The following is a 20,246-nucleotide window of genomic DNA, read 5'->3' on the forward strand; positions in this document are numbered from 1 at the left end:
AAGGTAGGTGTTAGCTCTTTTCCTTGTCCTCTACACTCTGAGCTGAGCACTACCACTGGGCAAGGTGGGCAACCTATGGTCCTTCCAACCTTGCACCAGTTCATTTCACTTCCGGCCAGGGGTTCCCTCCCAGACTCATTTCCTAAGTTCCAGCTCAACTGAACCAGTGAAACTGACCTCAGCCTCGATGGAAGCACGTTTTGTGATTTCCAGCCACGGGAAGGACAGAATAATGGGGTTACCATGTGTGAAACAATTTCCATTAGTAGTTAACATCTGCAAACTTTCCTTAAGTTAATTTGGAGAGCATTCCATGGCTAACCATGAGTAAGCACACCTGAACCATTAGAGTTTGTCTCCTTAATTTGCAAACTTTTAAACTTCAGATACTTAAAAATGACCTTTCTGTGAATAGGGTAATTTGAATGTTTTCTCTCTCTCTCTCTATCTCTCTCTCTCTGAAAAATTTATTAAATTAATGTGTGATGCCCTCCCTAAGTTCTTATTTATTATTTCTTTACGGTGCCTAAATTGTGATTACAGAGAAGCATTATAAAATGTCAATGTGCAGATGAGACTTGGAAGGTCTGGGGCCGGGAGAGCAGGGGAGCTCTTTAAATAGAGATGTCAGCCCCAGCTGATTTCAGAGTGGCTAGCCATTAAGACGGATGGTTCCAAAGCTATGTGCCTCTGCTGGAAATTAAAAACCCATGGAATAACTGATTATGATTAATTTTAAGTACTTAGCCATGAGAAGCCAAATGCAAGCATCTTTAAAACAAAGCTATTGATCTGGCTTTGTTTGGAATTGAAAAGATAAACTAATCAGATCCTGTGAGCTTTTTTTTTGCAATGATGGGGAATGAGAACTTTGATAATTATTTTGGTCATGGGTCTCTAAGTTTTAGCCTAGAAACACCTGGTGTATCTGGGTGCAAATTTTTCTTCTAGCAAATTTCTGAGAGGAGTTGTCTAATTTTGTCCTGGGTAGGGGTTTGATGGGGGTGAAGGTAGAACAGAAAGAAAGTTTGGAAAGTGGAAGGGATAACATTTAGAGAGTCCCTCCTATGTAGTGCTTAGGTCATTACTCCTCAAAGTTGAGGAAGAAGATTCAGAGAGGTTAAGAAGCTTGACCCAAGCTGCACCACTTTCAGGATTCCCCACCCAGATGTGCCTGGGTGAAGCCCCCTCCCCCCAGTCATCTTGGGGGCAACACGTTCTAGCACAGAGAACCCTCCTGGGTTGACAGGTCATCATAGCTGTTGGTGAAAGCTGATGACTTCCATTTCCTGGTCTCTTCCCAAGGAATTTTCTCATCTTTCTCATTCTCTCTGGCAAGGGAGGGGAGAGGTGATAAGTTCCTAGTGGCCCTTTTGACAAAGGCTTTTTCTGCAGGCAGGGAAAAGCATGCCTATCCGTCTCAGCCTCCTGAGAAGTCCAAGATTACTAAATTTGGGCTGGCACACTCTCCCTCACAGACATGCATTTGTTGCTGGTTCCGGGGTCAGAGTTTGGGTGAGGAGAGACCATCCATCTTAGGAATGACAACCCAACTCCCCCGCTGAGGGTCCTGTGTATTCTGTACGGGGAATTCTCAGCTCTCATCTGATTTCCAATAGCTTTCAGCCTCAGCACGCCCCTTCCCCCTCTGATTCCTCTTGGAATCACCTTCCTCTCAGACAGGGTGAAGGGCTCTTTCTAACCATTGCTAGCATCTTCTGGGCCAGGTGAACAGGAAGGTGAAGGGAGAACCTATACTCTTTCCTTTATGTACAAAGGGACATTTAAATATATTCATTCATGTACTGATTCGGCTTTCATTCATTCTGCTGGAATCAGACACAGGTAACCTGTGACTATGTAATTTTTTTTTTTTTTTTATTTTCAAAGGAGGCTCAACAAATCCTAATCTCTTAGCACTCACTGGCTAGAATTGTAGCATTACAATTATTTTTTGCAAAATTTGTAAAGGTAAGTCACTCCAAGATAGAGCAACCAACTACTGCATTGTACAAATGAGAAAACTGAGGATTCAAGAGCCGAAGAGACTTGCCCAAGGTCACACAGCTAATTAGAGGCAGAACTGGGACTGAATCATACATTTTCTGACACCAGTTCTACTATGCTTTATTGCTCCTCTCCAGGTTCCCAAGTCAGGGACAGATGGAAGTGTAGACATGGGTGAGAACAATCAAAATGTTTTCTTACACAATCCAACTTTAGTTTGAATGACCCCAAGATGACTGTTTGCTGACTTTCCCCCCCAAAATCAGATTTCCTTAGTTAAACCACTTGAAAATCCAGGACAGAAAGACAGCTATACATTTTTTCTAGTAAGAAGCACAGGATGCAGTGACAGAGGGGACACTTCCCTCGTCTCTTCCACCCTGCTGCGTTAAGGTTACTGATTAAAGTTTGAATTTGAACCTGAGATGAGATCCCAGGAGTGATGGCAATGGCTGGACTTTACCAGGTGTTTGGCATCCGCCCTGTCCTGGGCTAAGGTCCCTTTCTGATTCTGGGCAATTTCAGCTGACCCTCTGGTGCTAGCCCCTCTCTCATTGGCCCCAGACCTGTAACCTGTCTCCTCATATGCTCACTCAAACAGACTCAAACGGGCTGTGGGGTGACTCCATCTAGCCCATCTGTCTCACGCAGCCACGAGTACCGTGGGAGCATCGGGGGTGCAATGACTCAATTGAGACTTAATTAGTAGGAACCCCAGTTTGTGGGAGGTGAGAAATCACACTCTGTTGCCTGCAAGCACTTTGGTCAAGGTGAGCCGGAGGGATCTCCCGGTTCCCCATTTTAATAGCACTGCAGCAGAAGATTCAGAAAAGCAGCCACACGGAGCCCCCTGCACACACACTCCCCCTCTCTCCTCCCCGCACCGGCACACACCACACGCACGCACACAAGGAGCGATCGCAAAACCGACTCACAGGATCTCCAGGTCGCGCAGCGCTCGGAAGGCTCCATCTTCAATGCAGCTGATGCGATTGTTATCCAGTTGCCTGTGGAAAAGCAAGGGAGAGCGTGAAGCTGAGCGGGGGCAGCGCCGAGGGCCACCGAGCGCCTGTCCCTCCACCCCCTTGCAGGCTCTGCTCGTCCCCGCCAGGAGCTCGTGCAGAGCCAGCCTGTCTGCCACGCTGCTCCGTCTCTCCTCTCTGACTGTCTGAGAGAACTACACAGACGAGCGCACCAAAGGCTGTCAGGTCTCAGTAAATATTAATTGCGCATTTTTTTTTTTTTTTTAGGCAGAAGGGAGTAATTTCATTACATTAGGGCATCCAATCCATTACGAGCTCTTACCGTCATGTCACTGAAACAATTTCATTAAGCTAAAGGCCTGTAAATCATTGGAGGTCACTGCTCTGCCCTCCGCGACCTCCCAGAATGCTTTTTCCCCTCTCCCTCGTCTCCCTTTTACTGGAAGTTGCAGTCTTTCTGCTCTGACACAGCGCTAAATCTCAAGGCTTTATCTGCCCAAGAGCGGCACGGGTGCATGGGGAATATACCAATTCCAAATTAGACTCAACTAATCTAATTTTATAGTCTTTTTATTATTCTAAGCACCAAATGTCTGTGGTGGTTTGATGTCTCCGTGCATTGTTATAGGGCCCATCTGGTAGGTCATTCTATTGAAGCATTTTCTGACTAAATACAGATTCCCTCAAACTGCATCACCCATCATCGACATTAAAGAAATTCATTGATGGAAACATTCATGATGGAGAAGAAAAAGAATATCGTTATTGCCTTAAAGATGTACCACTTGCGTTTAAATTGGGGAGAATTAAACGCACCTCTTTCAGGATTCCTTTCTTTATTTCCCTTTCCATCCTACGCGCATGAAAATAATGTGTTTTTAAAAGATGCCTTGACTAATATGCATTCTAGTTGGGGACTGAGGGATTTTAGTGGAAGGGTAACAAATAGATGCCATTTTCTCTAAATCAAAAAATGGATATCTGATGATAAAGTCAGGATATTTATCATGGCCACACCCAATTTTAATATCATATGTATATCTCTAACCCATTTAATCCTCTCCCAAAACAACAAATAGATGTTATCCAGAAAACAATTATTAATATCAGATTATCTATTATACTTTGCAGAGCACACCATGGTGGCTGACTTGGAGGCTGACAAAAGTACCACTATTCTAAAAAACTCCTGATGGATGCTCATTTTTTTCTTTTGTCTCAGAAAAACTGAGGACCTCTCAAATTAAGGGATTTCCTTCAGCTGAAATTTTCATATGTAATTTGCACTAATCTATCCCAATACAAATCTTGCTGAACGTACCTCAAAGCTACATTTGATAATCCTCATGGAAGGTCTTATTTGTTATCATAGGAAGAAAGAATTAAAACTAAACTCTTATCATTGAAAATCTATACAGATATACAATTGTGCAAATGCACACAAGCAAAACACACCCCATCGGAGTGATGTTGCATGTTATAGATAGGTTCTGCCACAATATTGTGGGACTCACATCGCCCCAATAGGTATTCATAAGACAAGACTCAGACATTTAGAATTTAAAGATACACAGGAGATGACGGGTCTCCAGGAAGCAGAAGCTTGAGTTGACTAGTTCTCTACCTAGTGTTCCAGGTTCTTGCTGATGCCCACGCATAAGGAATCTGAGACCTCCCTGCTTCTAATTCTTCCTGAGCCATTCTCGGGATGGATTTGCGTAGCATCCTTTCTGTGGATTTCCGGAGGCACCAGGGCGGCCGATTCTCTGCAGAGGTTCTACTAAGGCAGCCTAATGCTACTGCCTGGCTTCTACATCTATCATCAGTTTAAAGGCGATGAATCAACCCCCGTCCCATGCCAAGGCCACCAAACCTTACCAAGCAGAAATGCAGTGGAGTTGGCTTTTGGCTCCCAGAAATTGTTCAATGAACATGCTGAATCCGGCAAAAATGGCACTGTCCGCCTAAGTGGAAAAGCATCTAAATCATCAAATTGGGAAGCCTGGGGTTCGGAGAAGTGGCAGTTTGAGGTGCATCTGCTTTTGTGCTGATGTTTCAGAGAGGTCCTTGCTCTTGGTGCATTATTTATTTGCTGGATATGGGATGTGTTTCCATTCTTTTTCTTGAGAGCATCAGAAACCCAACAGGAGACTAAATATACAGAATTTTTCATGGGAAAAAATGGAATCTCTCAGAGAAAAGAGAAAGTCATAGAAGGAAGAGAAAAAACAAAGTAGTAGAAAGAGAATAAGTAGGGAAAGAGGAACAGAGTTCTAAAAATCCACTAGTTAATGTGCCGTCAGTCCTCTGCCCAAGACACAAGGTGGTGTGGACAAAGAATCTTAGAGAGCACACTGATCATTTTAAAGCTGAGAACAGAAAACATTATTAAATATGCAATGTTTTAATATTTTCAGCAGCACACCTAGTTGTTTACTGGTAATGGGGAAAACTGAGCTGTAATGTAACCAACTCTGTGGGTATGTTTTATAGTTTAATTTAGCACATATGAAATGTATTAAAATTTAAAATTTTTTTTTTAGGAGATGTTTATTTTAGCTGAGACTTTCTTCTTTCATTCTAATCAGACAAAGATAAATCAGACAGGAACTATGTCCCAGTCTCGAGGGTCAAAGATTTACCCTCAAGATGCACCATTCATTATGAGAACCAGGGGGACGCACTGCCGTGCGGTTCATCAGGCAAACAAAGCCACCCAGTTCCTCCAGTTCCAAGCTCTTGTATCTTCGTAGCTCTGAACATTGGAGTATTCACAAAAGCCCAATTGATAGCCTATAATTTTTCTTGATATTTCACGCAGATAAACTAAGTCACTAAAATAGTAAATACATACTTGTTCAGACAGGTTTCTCTTTCTTTCCAAAATGATAGCTCAGAGATATAAAAGTCCTAAAGCACAGGAGACGGGAGGCAAAATAAATGCAAGCCCAGCATTTCTTTGAGGATGATGTGGTGGAGTGCTCCTGAGCACAGAGAACCTTCTGGAGCCGAGGCCAGAGCATCTCACTTAGTAGTTTGCTTCAGGGGGTCGATGTGACCAGAGGCCACTGATGTGTACTCTAAGCTCTCAGGTCAAAGGTCCACACTGTGCTTTTGAAAAGACTCATTCAAAGACCCTCTCAGAAACAAATCCCAAAGCACATGGTCACTCAGAGGTGTGGGCAAAAACGAACTCTGGAAAAGTGAGCAGAAGGAACTCAGCATTCTGAGGATGCACACCGGCTTTTCTGCTTTCCCGCTTTCCCTTACCAATAACACACACATTTCCAGCAGCTGTTGAAACTTTCTCCTTACTACATGAATATGTACCCCAGTGCCTAGCATAGCGCCGGGTGGTTCACAGATGGCCATTAAGGGTTGTGGAATGAGTCCTGCTATTGAAGGTATGCAGGGCTGCAACCTAACTATGTGGAAGAAGCACCACCCGGCATAGCCCTGTGGCCCTTCTAGCAGCAACGAGAACAACGGAGAATTCTCTCTGATCCCACACTGGGCTGCACACCCTCGGGGTCCTGCCTATCTGATACACAGAGCTCGGAGGACCCCAAGAAGGACTCTGGAATCAAGTAAGATTTCCAGGGACCCAGGGTGAGGCCGAAGGGCAAGAAGGCTGGGGTGGAGAAGGCAAAACTGACTCTTTTTTGGAGGCAACTTTCACTATGCTCTACTTTATACAGAATCCTCAGTTTGAATTACACCCTCTTGTTTCTGAATAAACCAAGAAGCCCCCAAACATTTCATGATATTAAATTAACTGCTGTAATTTCCTGGGGAAGCTCGGGTTTCGGTGAACAATACGAGTGCTAAGGTGACACCAGAGTCCATTTAGGAAGGAACCCTCAGACCAGAACTGAACACACGCCCTGAAAGCCGCGTTCTGACTGCTGCATTTTTATATTCGGAGAATATAAATAAGTCAGAAAGAAAAGCCAGCGTGAGTGAGGACTTAAAATGATCTCCACAGATGACAAACAGGGAGATGGCACTTCTGTAAAAATCCCTGCTCATAAGCACAATGTTCTCCTATTATCACAGTTCATCTCTTTTGGTTACAATTTCCTATTTCCTAATTGAAGTGGATTATAAATATTTTTGTGGTCCAAATATTTTAAAAAAATACATCTAAATCTTTTTCTTAAAAAGGGTTAAAAAACCTGAGTACAATATTAAAAGCAATTTATCTCCCAATAACCACCAAGATAAATAAACAAAGAGGGAGAGGGAGAGGGAGAGGGAGAGAGACAGGGGTGGGGGAAGAGTAAAAAAATTTCAGGATCTTAATAATGCATTTTTGTCTCCATGAGAAATACCTGGAAAATAGAAATCTCCAGAAACAGGCTTTGGATATCTGGAAGAATTGAGTTCCCAACTAGTTAACTACATGCACGGTCTCTGCATGGGGGCACAACCACCCAGGTGTTCTTGTCTCATCCAGATGTTGTAGGGCCAGCATCTCCTGGGTGGATGGTGAAACTTCTCAGGGCACTGTCATGGGGGGGGGGGCGGTGGCAAAATCCAGCAGCAGCATTTTGCTCCAGGACTGCAGCTAGAGTCACTGCAGTTCTTTGTGCTAGACAGGAGAAGCTTAGGCTCAGCACCCTCTGGAGTTAAACCGTTTGCTAATTTGCACACAGCACAACTATCTAATGTGAAAAAACTGTATGAGATTAACAAGGGAAGCCTGAGCAGATATCCCATGCAAGTCTATCTATGGTTATGGACACCAAAAATTAATTAATCCAGAGGATCAACAGAGTATTACTAGGAGTGTGTGCTGTATTAGGTACCCAGGATACAGAATGAAATGCAAGACGTCCTTTGAAAATACTTGGAAGAAGGTTGCCTGATCTGTGATTTTACATGTGAATAGTCTTTAAAGGACTAAGAGAATGCTAAAAACTGAACTAATTTGAATTCGTTGTTGAGGAAATTTGTATGTTGGTACATATGTATATTCTGGATATACTTTTCTCTAGACCTGGGAGAAATAGAATCTTGCAACTCTATAGAAAACCCCGGGGATCCCTGCTTTCATAAAACAGGGCAGAGGAGAAAACAGGAGGCAGCCTGACATGCTGTTCCTTCTGCCCTGTTATCTAGTTGTCCTTTGAGCCGAAAACAAAAAATCTGGGAGTGCTTTGGAAGGTTGTTTTTTATGACATTTTAACATTTTAAAAAAGTCATTATTGGAGAACAAATCATAGATGCTCTGTCTGCTGCTGGCTGGGGTCTTTCACAAACTAATAAAGCTCAAGGTTATTTTAACTGGCAAAAGGAAAAAAATATGTTCAAAAGAAATGCATACACTTCATATAATTGAGTACTGGTCACACTTTGTAGGCAAATCAACACTTGATCTAAGACACAATCTGCTAATGAATTGTCACGACTTCTCATCATTAAGGAGCTACTGTAAATCCATATTAAAACAACATCTCAAATGAGCAAAAGGAGGTGAATCTGTTATTTAGAACATTTAGTTTATTCATCCACCAGACCCAAGAATGCATGCATATAGAAATGTTTACTGACCCATGAATTATTTAAGTATCTGCACAGATCTCTAACTACACAGAACTGACAATTTTATGGCTGTTTTTCCTACATATATGTAAGTCCTTCCTATTGCATGCATGTAAATACAAATGCATCTAATAAAACAGGTAAAGCAATTGCAGACCTCTGACATTCAAAATATATATATATATATATATATATATATATATATATATATATAGAGAGAGAGAGAGAGAGAGAGAGAATAGATTATTAGTATTCCAAGATTTCACTGAAGCAAACCTGCTTCGTAAAAGACAAAGTCCTAGCTTTTTTAAGCTCTCTGAACAGAATAGCTTGCCTAGAACTTATTTGAAAATTGAACAGAAGTCTGTTTTAACAAGTGTCATTCTGTGTACTTCGCCACACAGCTAGTGCAACGCCTCTTATTTAGTAGATATCATATTGCCATTTGACATGTACAAACTCCCACCAGGAGAATAAGTGCATCCACTGCAGCAGATGCTCTGGAAGCCAGCGCTACCATAATGCAGGCACTGGTGATGGATTAGCAACAAAGAGACGCACCAGGCCTTGGAGAATAAAGAGGTTTCACACGTTACTGGGGATTATCAATAACTCCACTTCTGTGTTTACATACTTTCCTCTACATCAGGCATTTGGCAAATGAATTTGTGCTGCAAAATGCAAGTGGAGAATCCCTGCGAATCGATTTAGCATTAAAGATTGGCATGGGGAAGAAGCGGAGTTCCCATTTAATTTGGACCAGCTTAAATTTGAAACTTTCCGACACCTCTTGATAAATAAAAGGACAACTAGAACAAAACAGAAAGTGAATCTAACCAAAACACCCCTGTTCATTAAGAGATAATTTCATCTGATTCTCAGCAACTTTTAGACCTAGGGACCAAGGAAGGCGCAGTTATTGTTCACAAATGCATACTCAGGTTTTGGGGCTGACTCTAATTCTGTGGTCACCTTCCATCAGGTTTAACACCTAGGTTGACCAATCACCAAGGTTTGTCCGGGACTTTGCCGGTTTTAGCACTGAAACTTGGACATCCCCTCCTGTGATACCCCTGGGGCTGAATCAGTTGGAAACACTCCTCTAGTGAGGCTGCTAGGAGCTGTAGAAGTAGCAATTGTTCTGTGGACTCTCGACCTTGCTCATCAGAAACTGGAATTTCTTTGTAAGAAGTATCCGTGTTTTATTCGCTGGCCTTGCTGATGTCATGAATAGTCAGAGGCTGGACAAATCAATGGCTGTCTCCATAGCAATCGGGGCAGGTCTAGGTTTCCCTAGCTACGCTCTGGAGTGATAACCATCTGTGGCTCCTCCTCAGCCCCAGAGCAGGAGGCAGGGGAGAGTGAGAAATGGGGAAGATGAAATGTGCTCTTGTTAGCAGGCATGGAAAGTTATCTCCTGCATCTCTACTTTTTACTCCTTTTTCTAAATCAACTGGAGTGAGGCACTGAGAGGTTTTATTTTACCCCCCATAGGGGGTTTGGAAATTTTCCCATTGGAGATGAACTAGTCCAACTGTGTGAATGTGACCAAGAGACAGAGGCCACATCAGAGGTCTTTCTTGCTAGATACCAGGTGGCACAGGTGGAATGCTGGTTTTATTCACACACAGGATTGTTAGCATCACCTCTGTGGGGTGAAGCCACCCATCACCCCAGCCTGGGGATGGCTCCCTGACAGTGCATAGAGGCTACATGTCCCACTTGGACCTCCACAGACAGATCTTTGTTTGTTTGACTTTAAAGAGAATCACACTGATTTCTCATCTAGTGATGTGGCTATTACTTCCCTGGATTTATTCACATTTCCAACCCATACTAAGAAACCCTTGGGAGGCACTCAGTATTTATTACCGAAGTTTTGTCAAATGCAGTGCCAGGGATTTGGGGATTTCTAGCTGAGTCAATTAAGTGATTTCCATCCATTGCTCACCCCAGTTTCTTCATCTGTAAAATGGAATCAGTAGCAAGCAGCACCAAACACAGTTTTAAGTATAAATGAAATGTATGTATTCTGAAAATGTATTTCTGGCATTGCTTAATTTTGTTTGCTTTAAAACTAATAACATTAAACAAAGGAATGCATTGTTACATGATCTCCAAAGTCTCTTTCAACTCTGAAGTTATTTGACCTGAGACTGATTTTTTTATGAGATTCTTAAGGAAAAGCTCCTGTTCATTTTTCTCTAAACCCTTCCCTGATTTGAGCTTATCCCCTCTCCCTTCTTTTTCTGTCCTAAACCAAAGAATCTATTGTTTGAGATATGCAATATATTCCAGGGCAGCAGCTCAGGCCCACATGCTTTTCTTGCTCCTCCAGCCACTGGAAAATTGAAACATGAGAAGGCACTGAAAACCTACGGCAAAGGAAACACAGACTCTTTGCTTACGATGCTCACAATCCCCACAGGAAGAACCCCAGAAGAGAAACTACAAATTTAACCTCATTGCTTGATGGTTGTTTCCAATTAATTGCCATCAAGTAATGTAGTGAGCACCGAAAATGGTCAAATGCCACCCCACCTCTGGTGTTGGACTCCTAACCTTGGTCTGAACATAAACCTGCAGTGACTCCCTGTGGCTGCATTATACATCATAACAAAAATGCCACCACTGTCCCACAATATTATAGCTCACACCTGTGTCCACTATTTATTGAGCTGAGCATCTTAAAAATCATGTTGATTTGGCTTCTTAACATCCTTACTTTACAGAAGAGGGAAGCAAGCCATTGGGGTGACATCTCTGAAACTGGTCTTGAACCCATGTCTGCTCTCAGTGCTGTCACCAATCTGGAAACAACTCGGCACCATCCCCGGCATGCACTATGCAAAAGCCTGTGTGCTTTTGCCTTTCCTTGCCTAACTTACGCTGGCCCTTGCCTCTTTCTCTTTGGGGAAGCCCTCCTCATCCTTCAAGGCCTTCCTCAAAGGACACATCCTATATGAAAACTTCCTGTCAAAGTCAGGCAAATTGAACCCCTCTCTTCTGACTCTCATGCACCTTTGGTTGTCCCTCCAAACACTTATTTCGAGGCAGCAGAACTACTTGTGAACCCAGAGGGGAGGCTCAGCGAGGTTATATAGCATCATCAAGGGAGTTCAACCTGCCTTCCTGACCCAGGAACCTCAGGCTCACCCCCAAAGTCTTTTCACTTCTCTCTGGCCTTCCAAGTGCAAAAAAACAGGGAAGTGCTAATGTGGCTACGTGGGCCTCACTCAAGTTATTGAAGGCCAAAAGAGGTTGGTGAGGAAAGCCAGGATCTGCTCTTGGTATCTGTCACTTCCATTGGCCTGCAAGCCTCGTTTCCAGAAGATGGCAGGAGAAGCATTACCCTCAAGAGTATCCCCTTCCTCCCCACTGTGTCCCTCGGATTCCCTGGGTGTCCAGGTCCATTTGACTTTCTGCTTCACTAAAGGAAGCAGAATGGGTTTAGCACTCACTGTCAGGTGCCTATACTCTGAGGAGATGCTGTAGTTCTAGGTCACCTGCTGGGACCCAGGGGGCAGCGGATTTCCCCAGACTGGGGAAAGCTTAGTTCTTCCCTGAGCGGGAGTATGACACACCCAGAGAACTGGCCCTGTGTGCTCGGGGCAAGTTGAAAATTGCACAGATTTTAATCACACAATCACATTCTGTGGCATGCCCTCCCCCACTAGTGAGACAGAAGCTGCAGGTGGAAATAACCAGGCAGCCCTAACCACATCGTGTAGTGGGATGTCGGGGGTCAGTGGCCATTAGCAAGGCATCACTCAAAGGTATCTTTGTGGCAGCAGAAGCCAATTAAAGTGTGTCTTGTAAGCTCAGTGTAAGGGGGGATATCAAGGCTTCTGTAATTAACTGCTGAAAAAACGGGCGTTGAAACTCAGCAACATGGACAGTGCTGATAACTACATTCAATCGAGCTAATGTGCAGAATTGAAATGCCCCAGGAAAAGGCCAGCTTGGTTTTTTTTTTTACTATTACTTTTAAGGAGTAATGAACGCCCAGGCTCATCAGCAACAGGAGAGCAGCTGCCTTATCCTTCTCACCTGCCCCACAGTTCCTGGCACACAGGTGATGCTTGGTACAAAATCCCAGGAGTTACAGGAGATACCCTTTCACACCCACTAAGATGGCCATCATCAAAAGGATGGAAAGCCATGAGAGCTTGGTGAGCATGGGGCCATCAGAACCCCCCTGCTCTGCTGGTGGGAATGGAAAACGGTGCAGCTGCTGTGGAGAGCTCTTGGTGGTTCTCTCCAAAGTTAAACACAGATTTACCAAATGACCCAGCAATTCCTGCCCTCGCCAGAAGAATGGAAACAGGTGCTTGGAACAAAACTTGCCCACAAATGCTCATTGTAGCACTATTCACAAAGGCCAAAGAGCAGACACAACCCAAAAGTCCATCAGCGGATGAGTGGATAAACAAGTTGTGGCCTAGACACACCAGGGAGTATTAGTCAACCTTTTTTCTTTTTTAATAAAAGGAATGGAGTGTTGATACAGGCTACAACATTATATCAATTGCAAAAAGGGGGACAAAAAAACCACATATCGAATAATTCCATTAACATGAAATGTCTAGAACAGGTAAATGCAAAGAAACAGAAAGTAGCTGAGCAATTACCAGAGGCTGGGCAGAGGGGATGCAGAGCGAGGGCTTGATGGTACAGGGTTCCTTTTGGGGTGATGAAAATATTTTGGAAGTAGATAGGAGTAAAGTTTGAATACTGTGGATGTACCAAGTGCCAGTTAATCATAAATTTAAAATGCATAATTCAGAGTCTAATAGTTCCATGCATTAGACGTGTAATAAATTTTGTGTGTTCTTTTTGAAAAGTGGGTTAGTTGTATATTATATGAATTTTGCTCTGGGCAGGGGGCGTGAAGAAAGGAACAGAGAAAGAGAGTTTCTGTAACAGGGAGAAGCTTTGTGAGGACATCACATTGTGTGGGTAATTTCTCTTGCCAAAACATTACAGGGACAAGAAGGAGGGAAACCTGGGCAGGTTACACAGGACAGGATGAGAGGGTGGACCTGATTCCACCCGGATGTGAAAAGGAATATCTTGGCATCCACAGAGCAAAGAGAATGAAAGAGAGAGACATGGGTAATTTAATCTGCCTACTTTGGGGGTTATTTATAGTGAATATAAAAGATATGTTATTCCCAGCTTGCTTTGGGGACACTGCCAGTCACTCTGTCTGCAAGGAAAAAACAGTGTCAGTTTACACAAAAATGATGGGAATGGTGAGCTGGATGGGAGAAAAATCCCGGGTCAAGTATAAATATGGCGGATCAGCTGCCATTGCCCCTTCCCACCTCACCTCTCCATCGGTATTAGTGACACAGATAACCTCTGCAGAGGGTGTTTCCATTTCCGAAGGGAAGCTCCTGAATGTCTCTTTGCCCTCACACAGACTGGTTCTTTGCCTTTCTTCTCTGAGATGGTTTCACCTGAGGCCTGGCTGTGTGCTGGGCAGAGTGAGAAGCCTCTTTCACTCCAAGCGAGGGAGGCCTGTGTGGGCTCCCAGGAGGGAGTGGCATGGGGGGCCGGGGAAAATGGTCATCTTTCCTTAAGGCTGTCTCCAAATTCCCTCCCAGCTCTTTTTGGTTCACCTCATATCCGTCTCATCACCTGCAGCTAAGTAAATCCCCAAGCACTGAGCCAGAGGAAGAGGGCAGAGAAACATGGGAGAAAGGGCTGGAAACAGAGCAGCCCCACTGAACCCTCTCCCCACAGGGTGCTGGGCCTTCCTGAGTGCAGGCCAGTTCTCCAGCTCCCAGGATCAGAGCATTCCACGGCACCCGCTGCTCTTCAGTCAGCCACGACAGGCCTGAAGAAGGGTCTACTTCCTCCTGACTCCAGAAAAGGGACCTGAGGCCCAGAGGCGCTGCCCAGAGCGGGCCATGTCGGCAGGAGGGGCCTGCTTTATTGGGAAAAGCAGACCAAGAGCATTCTGCTTGAGAACCAGATGGCAAGGATCTTTGGCCTTGTGGGTTGTGGCCCAACTTCTCAGGGCTAAAATGTCCCTCTCAGAGAAGCAGCAGTGATAGCAGTGCCTCTGGGCCTGCAGAGCTGACCTGCGCGGCCTGCTGAGCCTTCACCTAGGCCCTGCGTGCACACTGAGGGCTTGTCCAGTTTGCATTACAGGTTCTCTGAGGAGTCAGATTCTATTCTTCATGGTGTGTTGAGAAGGTAAGTGTGATTGCCCTTCTGTTTGGAACAGCTAAGTGGAGGGTGCTGGGTGGATTGGAGATCTGTGCGTTGGGTGGGAAGAGAATACAGCATGAATGAACGTGCTATGAACGTCTGCTGCAGCCAAGTACCCGGCTCAGAGCCTCCAGAGTGCTCGAATGGAGATTCCCACAGAGCCTGCCGTGAGGATGCCGCCTAGCCCTCTTGCCTCTGCAAGTCGAGGGGGTTCCGCACGTGGCCAGCTCATGGTTCCTTCAGCCCCCTTCCTTGCACTCTCCATTTCTGCTCGGCTCCCCCATGTCTTGGAGTAGCATATTCCTTCCTCCCATGAGTCACAAGACAACTTTTAAAGAGCATCCAATAAAGTTTACAGCATTCAATTTTTTATCACCTTTTAGAAAGCCCAGTTGAACTCTCATAGCCAACAGGATTCAGGAAAAATTAAAGTCTAGAAATGGGGGACACAGGCTCTGAAGGCAGAGGGAAAGGGAGTCACTCTCAATCTAAGTGACTCAGAGGAGTTCCTGAGATGCAAAGACAGAGAACAGTCCTGGGACTTCTTCTGAGATTTCCACTGGAGTGCCATGGAAATGGGTCCCTACTCCAGGAGGGGTCTCAGGACCCACACTGCTTTTCCTGACAAGTTCATCCAATTTACGTCCTCATTAAAGGGTGACTGTGGCTTTGATGTGAAAAGACAAGGTCCTTTCAAATAGGACCTGAGGTGGAAAAAAAAATCCTCATTTCTAGAACAAAATTGCTGTTTTCTCCACTATACAGACTCCATTTGCTCAGTTTTCTGGGCTTTGTCCCCCTGGGCCCTTGAAACAGCTTCCGTAGTTGTTGGGCACCCAGCAGCTTTTTAGCACCCTTAGCTGTTCCTGGCCTTGGAAACCTGTGCACGCAGCTACCAACAGATGAGCCTTCTTCTTATACTTCCTTATACTTCCTGAGCTCCCAGTGCTATTGGTTTTTTGGGTCATGACTTCTTTTTCAAGTTTGTCTCCGAAGGTTTCCATTTCCATCCCAGGTCACTCACTTGCTTTCTTGGGCATTCACACCCTGGGAATAGTCTTAGCTCAGGTCACGCCTATCTCCATCCCCTGTACTGCGGTTCCCAGATCCCTGGTTGAAGGGTTGTTTGTGGAAGGTAGAAGGGGGTGGTCACTGCTACCAGCCTTCTACACGAGGCTGAGTGGGGTGAGATCGGTAGCCCTGTTCCAGCAAGGGATGCATCTCTAGGACTTCAAAACTGAAAGGTCGGAATGCATCCGATGGAAGGAAAGGGTTGGGTAATCAGAGTTAACATTTCCTTTGCCAATGATGGATAGCCACTTTGGAAATGTTTCTCATCTGCTTTTCCTTGGGTCAGCACTGCGGTGGAAGCAGGGGGTGGATGGAGGGATGGGGTCTATTTCAGTCACGATGTTCTATCCTAGCCCCTCCAAGAAGAGAGCGGCACCAGAATTGTCTCTGTACAAAAGGTTTGCATTAACTGTAATGAAGCAAATGACAAAATCAATAAAGCAGGAATTGCACGGCTGTCATAAAGATGATGTAAATCCAGGGTTCGAGATGGTTATGAAGCTATTTAGAATTGTAATTAAAACCAGCACCATTTTTTTTCAGGATAAAAGCCCCTTTGACAACCATAAATGCAAGCTACAGGAAATTTTCAACAAATATATTCAAAATTAATGTATGGCACAGAGATGGCATAAATTAACAGGGGATAATCCATAAACCCAGTCTTCAGAATGTAAGAGCACCGAGTAAAGAGATTTCGATTTCACGTTTGGTTTTCAAGCAATGTGGTTTTCAATTTTAATCAAGTTAAAGCTTGACAGAGCACTTAGAGCCCCTGAGTGAATGGCAGGTTTCTGACAACTACTCTTCAGTGGGACTGAAAATGCTGTCTCTGTATTTGCCAACTAGAGATCTGAAGGGACTGGTTATTTTATGCATCTCACATATTCCAGAGAAGAACTCAGAACCGGTTGGGTGTGTGTAGAGGAGAAGGTGATCTCTTTGTTTTATTTGGGAGATGGAGTATGAAGGGAAGAAGGGATGTAATGTCAAAGTCCTCCAAGGAGTTTTCTTCTTTGGACTTATTTTCTGAGCCCAGATTCCAACTGAAACACTGCGAGTTTTGGGAAACAACCACCTACCTACCTACCCATCCACCTAAATCAGAACACCTTTTCTACCTTTATATCATTAACAGTTTTGGATGTTTTGGATGCTGAATATCTCCCAAAGGTCCATACTTTAAAGTCTTGGTCCCCAGGGTGTCACTACTGGGAGGTGGTGGAACTTTAAGGAGAGGGAGCCTATTGCAAGGTCCTCAGGGGACTGGGGACATACCTTGATGGGGACTGGGGTACCCCAATCTCTTCTATAGCTGGCTCACTTCCATGAACATAAGTAAAGCAGTTTGCTCTGCCATATGTTCTTGCTATGACATGTTGCTCTCCACAGAGGCCCAAATGAATGGGTTTACTAGATCTTGGCTATTAGAACATCTAGAATTGAAAGCCAAAGTAAACCTTTTCTCTTTAGAAGTTAATTGCCTCAGGTATTTCATTATAGTGATGGAAAGCTGACTGGTATAAACAATTTACCTTCAGCTAGTATGGGCCACACTTCTCTTAAGAAGATTCCAGCCCTTTGGGTGATTATAACTATAGACTCATAGAATATTGGTGTTGGAAGTGATCTTAGGGACTGTTGGGTCCAAGTCCATTATTTTCAGCAGAAGAGGATTAGAGAGAGGATGAATTACTTAGAATCATAAGATAGTATTTAACAGAAAAGCCAGAGCTTGATCACTGATGCCTTCAGTCACAATATTTAGGGGAGGAAGAATGACACATGAAACACCAGTGGAAAAATTAAGACCATAAATGGTGATTGAATTGTGTCTTCAGGTCTGCAGTGCTGTAGGATTCAGGGATGCCTGTTCTCTCAATCTAATTTGGGCTTCAGTGTGGTGAGGAAGTGGATGCTTAATGGGTAGGAACTGAGGAGTCCAGAGATTTAGAGGAATAGTCATTTTTTTTTTCTGTATTTTATGGTAGTTTGACATCATGCAATGGGGAAGCCTACCAGGTGGAAGAATTTGCCCCTTCCAGAGATAGTTAAAATTCCTAGGGATATTGAGTTGGTGAGTTCAACTGTTGGTGAGTTCACATTTCACACAAAATCAACCCATCCTGGGCCCATGCCCTTAACCACCTCCTTCATCTATCTCACAAAACAATCCAATATTTTCTCTGCCCTAAGTCAACCGTAGGCCAGGAACTGAACAGTCAGGGAAGCCCCCCATTCCCAAAGACCCACTAATTACTCTAATTAGCCAGACCTAAGTTGTTTCCCTACCCTGCGTTTCCCATGGAAATCCCAGCAAAAGCCATGGCCCAGGTCTCCCCTGGTGCCTGCTTCTGCCGGTTGACAAGTTCTGGTGTTGCCCCTGCAACCATGCATGGGCACGGTCATTTCTGAGGGAATGATAAGTAACATTTCAATGGCATTGACTTCTCTGCATCATCATTCAATCACCCTAGTGCCCCAACATGGACAAAGGAGGACCCCAGGACAGCTCCTACCAGTTCTCAAGTGATCCTGGACAAATTTAATTTCCAGTTTTAAAAAGGAATGGTTTAGATTGTATGGTTTATTTCTTAAAACCCTTTTTAGCTTACAGAATGAAGTGAATTCTAAGTCCCCTGTTCAGTAGGCAGAGAGCCAGCAGCTGTGGAGGAGCTGCGTGCTGGCCGACCCACTTCTCACAAAAGCACCTCTCAGACCTGCTGCAGAAGCAAAATGGGCAAAGAAAGAAAATCATTTTTTTTTTCTCAAAATCTAATTGCATTAAGTAGCAATTCCAGAAAAAGCTCTTGGATTGATAGTTTACCAAGAAGATTCATCTTCTGTGACAAGGAACAACCAGCCAAGAAAATCTGCACATCCACATCTCAATTATACTGGTTGACAGCTGGCTCCCCAAACTGTACAAGGGCCCTCTTAACTGCTGGGAAGTTGCTAACATGGTGAGACACATTCACAGTGGACCCAAATGAAGTTCAGGGCCAGCCCTTGATTTAGGATGGCCTGAGACATATAAAGAGGGTCTGAGAAAGTTTGATAGAAGCCATTCAATCTCCAAGGTGTACAATGAAGCAACTCCTCAAAGTGCCCTGGCTTGGGAATTCAGTGGGCAGCACAAAGATGAACCCTTTTAACATTAGCAGCAGAGCATCAGTAAAGGGCTGTGGGATACGTAACTGGAGAGACCAGCCTTCCCTTTAGAGAGAAGCAGAACCGTTTCTAAAGCAGAGCTTTAGAACAATTGCAAATCTTGACCTGGGGTGTATTCATTTTTCATGGAGCTAGAAAACATACCTAGAGCTGACACAGGGTCAAAAGAACCCTTTGGGACATTTAAAGTAAAACGTAGGAGGGAAAAGTCACATTAAAGAGAATGAGGACAGGAACATTTGGTTAAGGAAAAATTGGAAAACTACTTTTGTTTCAACTCCTGTGATATGTCTTAAGTCTCGAGTATAGAAAACTCCAAAAACTGATGACATCTAATCGAAATTTTATGGAAGTCCTCTCTTCCTTACTTTTAATGTTTTGGGCCAAATCACCATTACTCAGCCCTCTCCCCACCCATTTCTCTCTTGTCTTTGATTCCTAAAGAACATCTAAGGGAAGCAGGCTCTTATCTTCTTGGTTGTTTGGGCTTGGTAGCAGTGTGGGCTGGGAATAAGGAAGGAGACCCCGTGAGCCCAGCTGCTGGCAGACCCACATCAAGCGTCACCTGCTCACACTATCACAAAGGTGAATTTGCCCCATGACTCAATATTTGTATTTTCCCAGTGAATCTGGATTTTTTCAGTGACCACATATAGCCAGGATCCCACCTGGAACTTGGGTGTGGTGGTGTCTCTTTTTAGAAAGAAGCAAGCAAACATATAAGGTTTGTGAACTGATTATGCTTAAGTAGACAAAAGCGATATTCAACCAGTGATCTAATTGACATTTTACTTGGGCAAGAGAACTGGGGCCGGCCTGTCGGCGGGCAAATTCATTTTCCAAAGGTCATGGGGTTGACTGCTGGTGATTTGTTGTTGAAAGATATTTCAGGGCTGGTCAAGGCCACAATCAGAGATGCCCATGGAATACAAATAATTCCCCTCACTTGAACCTGGCCGCCACAGCTGTGGGTCAGCGTGGTTATTCCTACGCAAGCGGCAGTGATGGTAGTTTCCAGTTAAGGAAGGTCAACGGGGGCAGGGACAGAGGTGGCATGGACACAGCCAGCTCAGTGTCCTGTGAGCTCTTGCTGGGGAAAGTGCCTTCCTGGCATTGAACCAGAGAAGTGAGTGAACAAGAGTTCACCCCTTCTCTGGGCTGAGGTCAGATGGGTTTCTTTAACTCAAATAACTTTTAATACATAAATACATATGCATGATAAAATAAAGTTCAAAGAGTATAAAAGAGTGA

At 44.2% G+C, this 20,246-nt stretch overlaps 1 protein-coding gene across 4 annotated transcripts in view; it reads right to left on the reverse strand.

The window, feature by feature from the left end:
* Nucleotides 1-20,246, reverse strand: part of Slit3 (slit guidance ligand 3) — a 583,956-nt gene that overhangs the window by 169,116 nt on the left and 394,594 nt on the right. For all 4 annotated transcript variants that reach the window (XM_078052276.1, XM_078052277.1, XM_078052275.1 and 1 more), the window contains exon 6: nt 2,943-3,014. In XM_078052276.1, coding sequence (XP_077908402.1) covers nt 2,943-3,014 — 72 coding nt within the window. The remainder of the gene's footprint in view (nt 1-2,942; nt 3,015-20,246) is intronic.

This window comes from Ictidomys tridecemlineatus, chromosome 1, assembly GCF_052094955.1.
Source record: "Ictidomys tridecemlineatus isolate mIctTri1 chromosome 1, mIctTri1.hap1, whole genome shotgun sequence".
In the NCBI taxonomy this organism is placed as follows: domain Eukaryota; kingdom Metazoa; phylum Chordata; class Mammalia; order Rodentia; family Sciuridae; genus Ictidomys; species Ictidomys tridecemlineatus.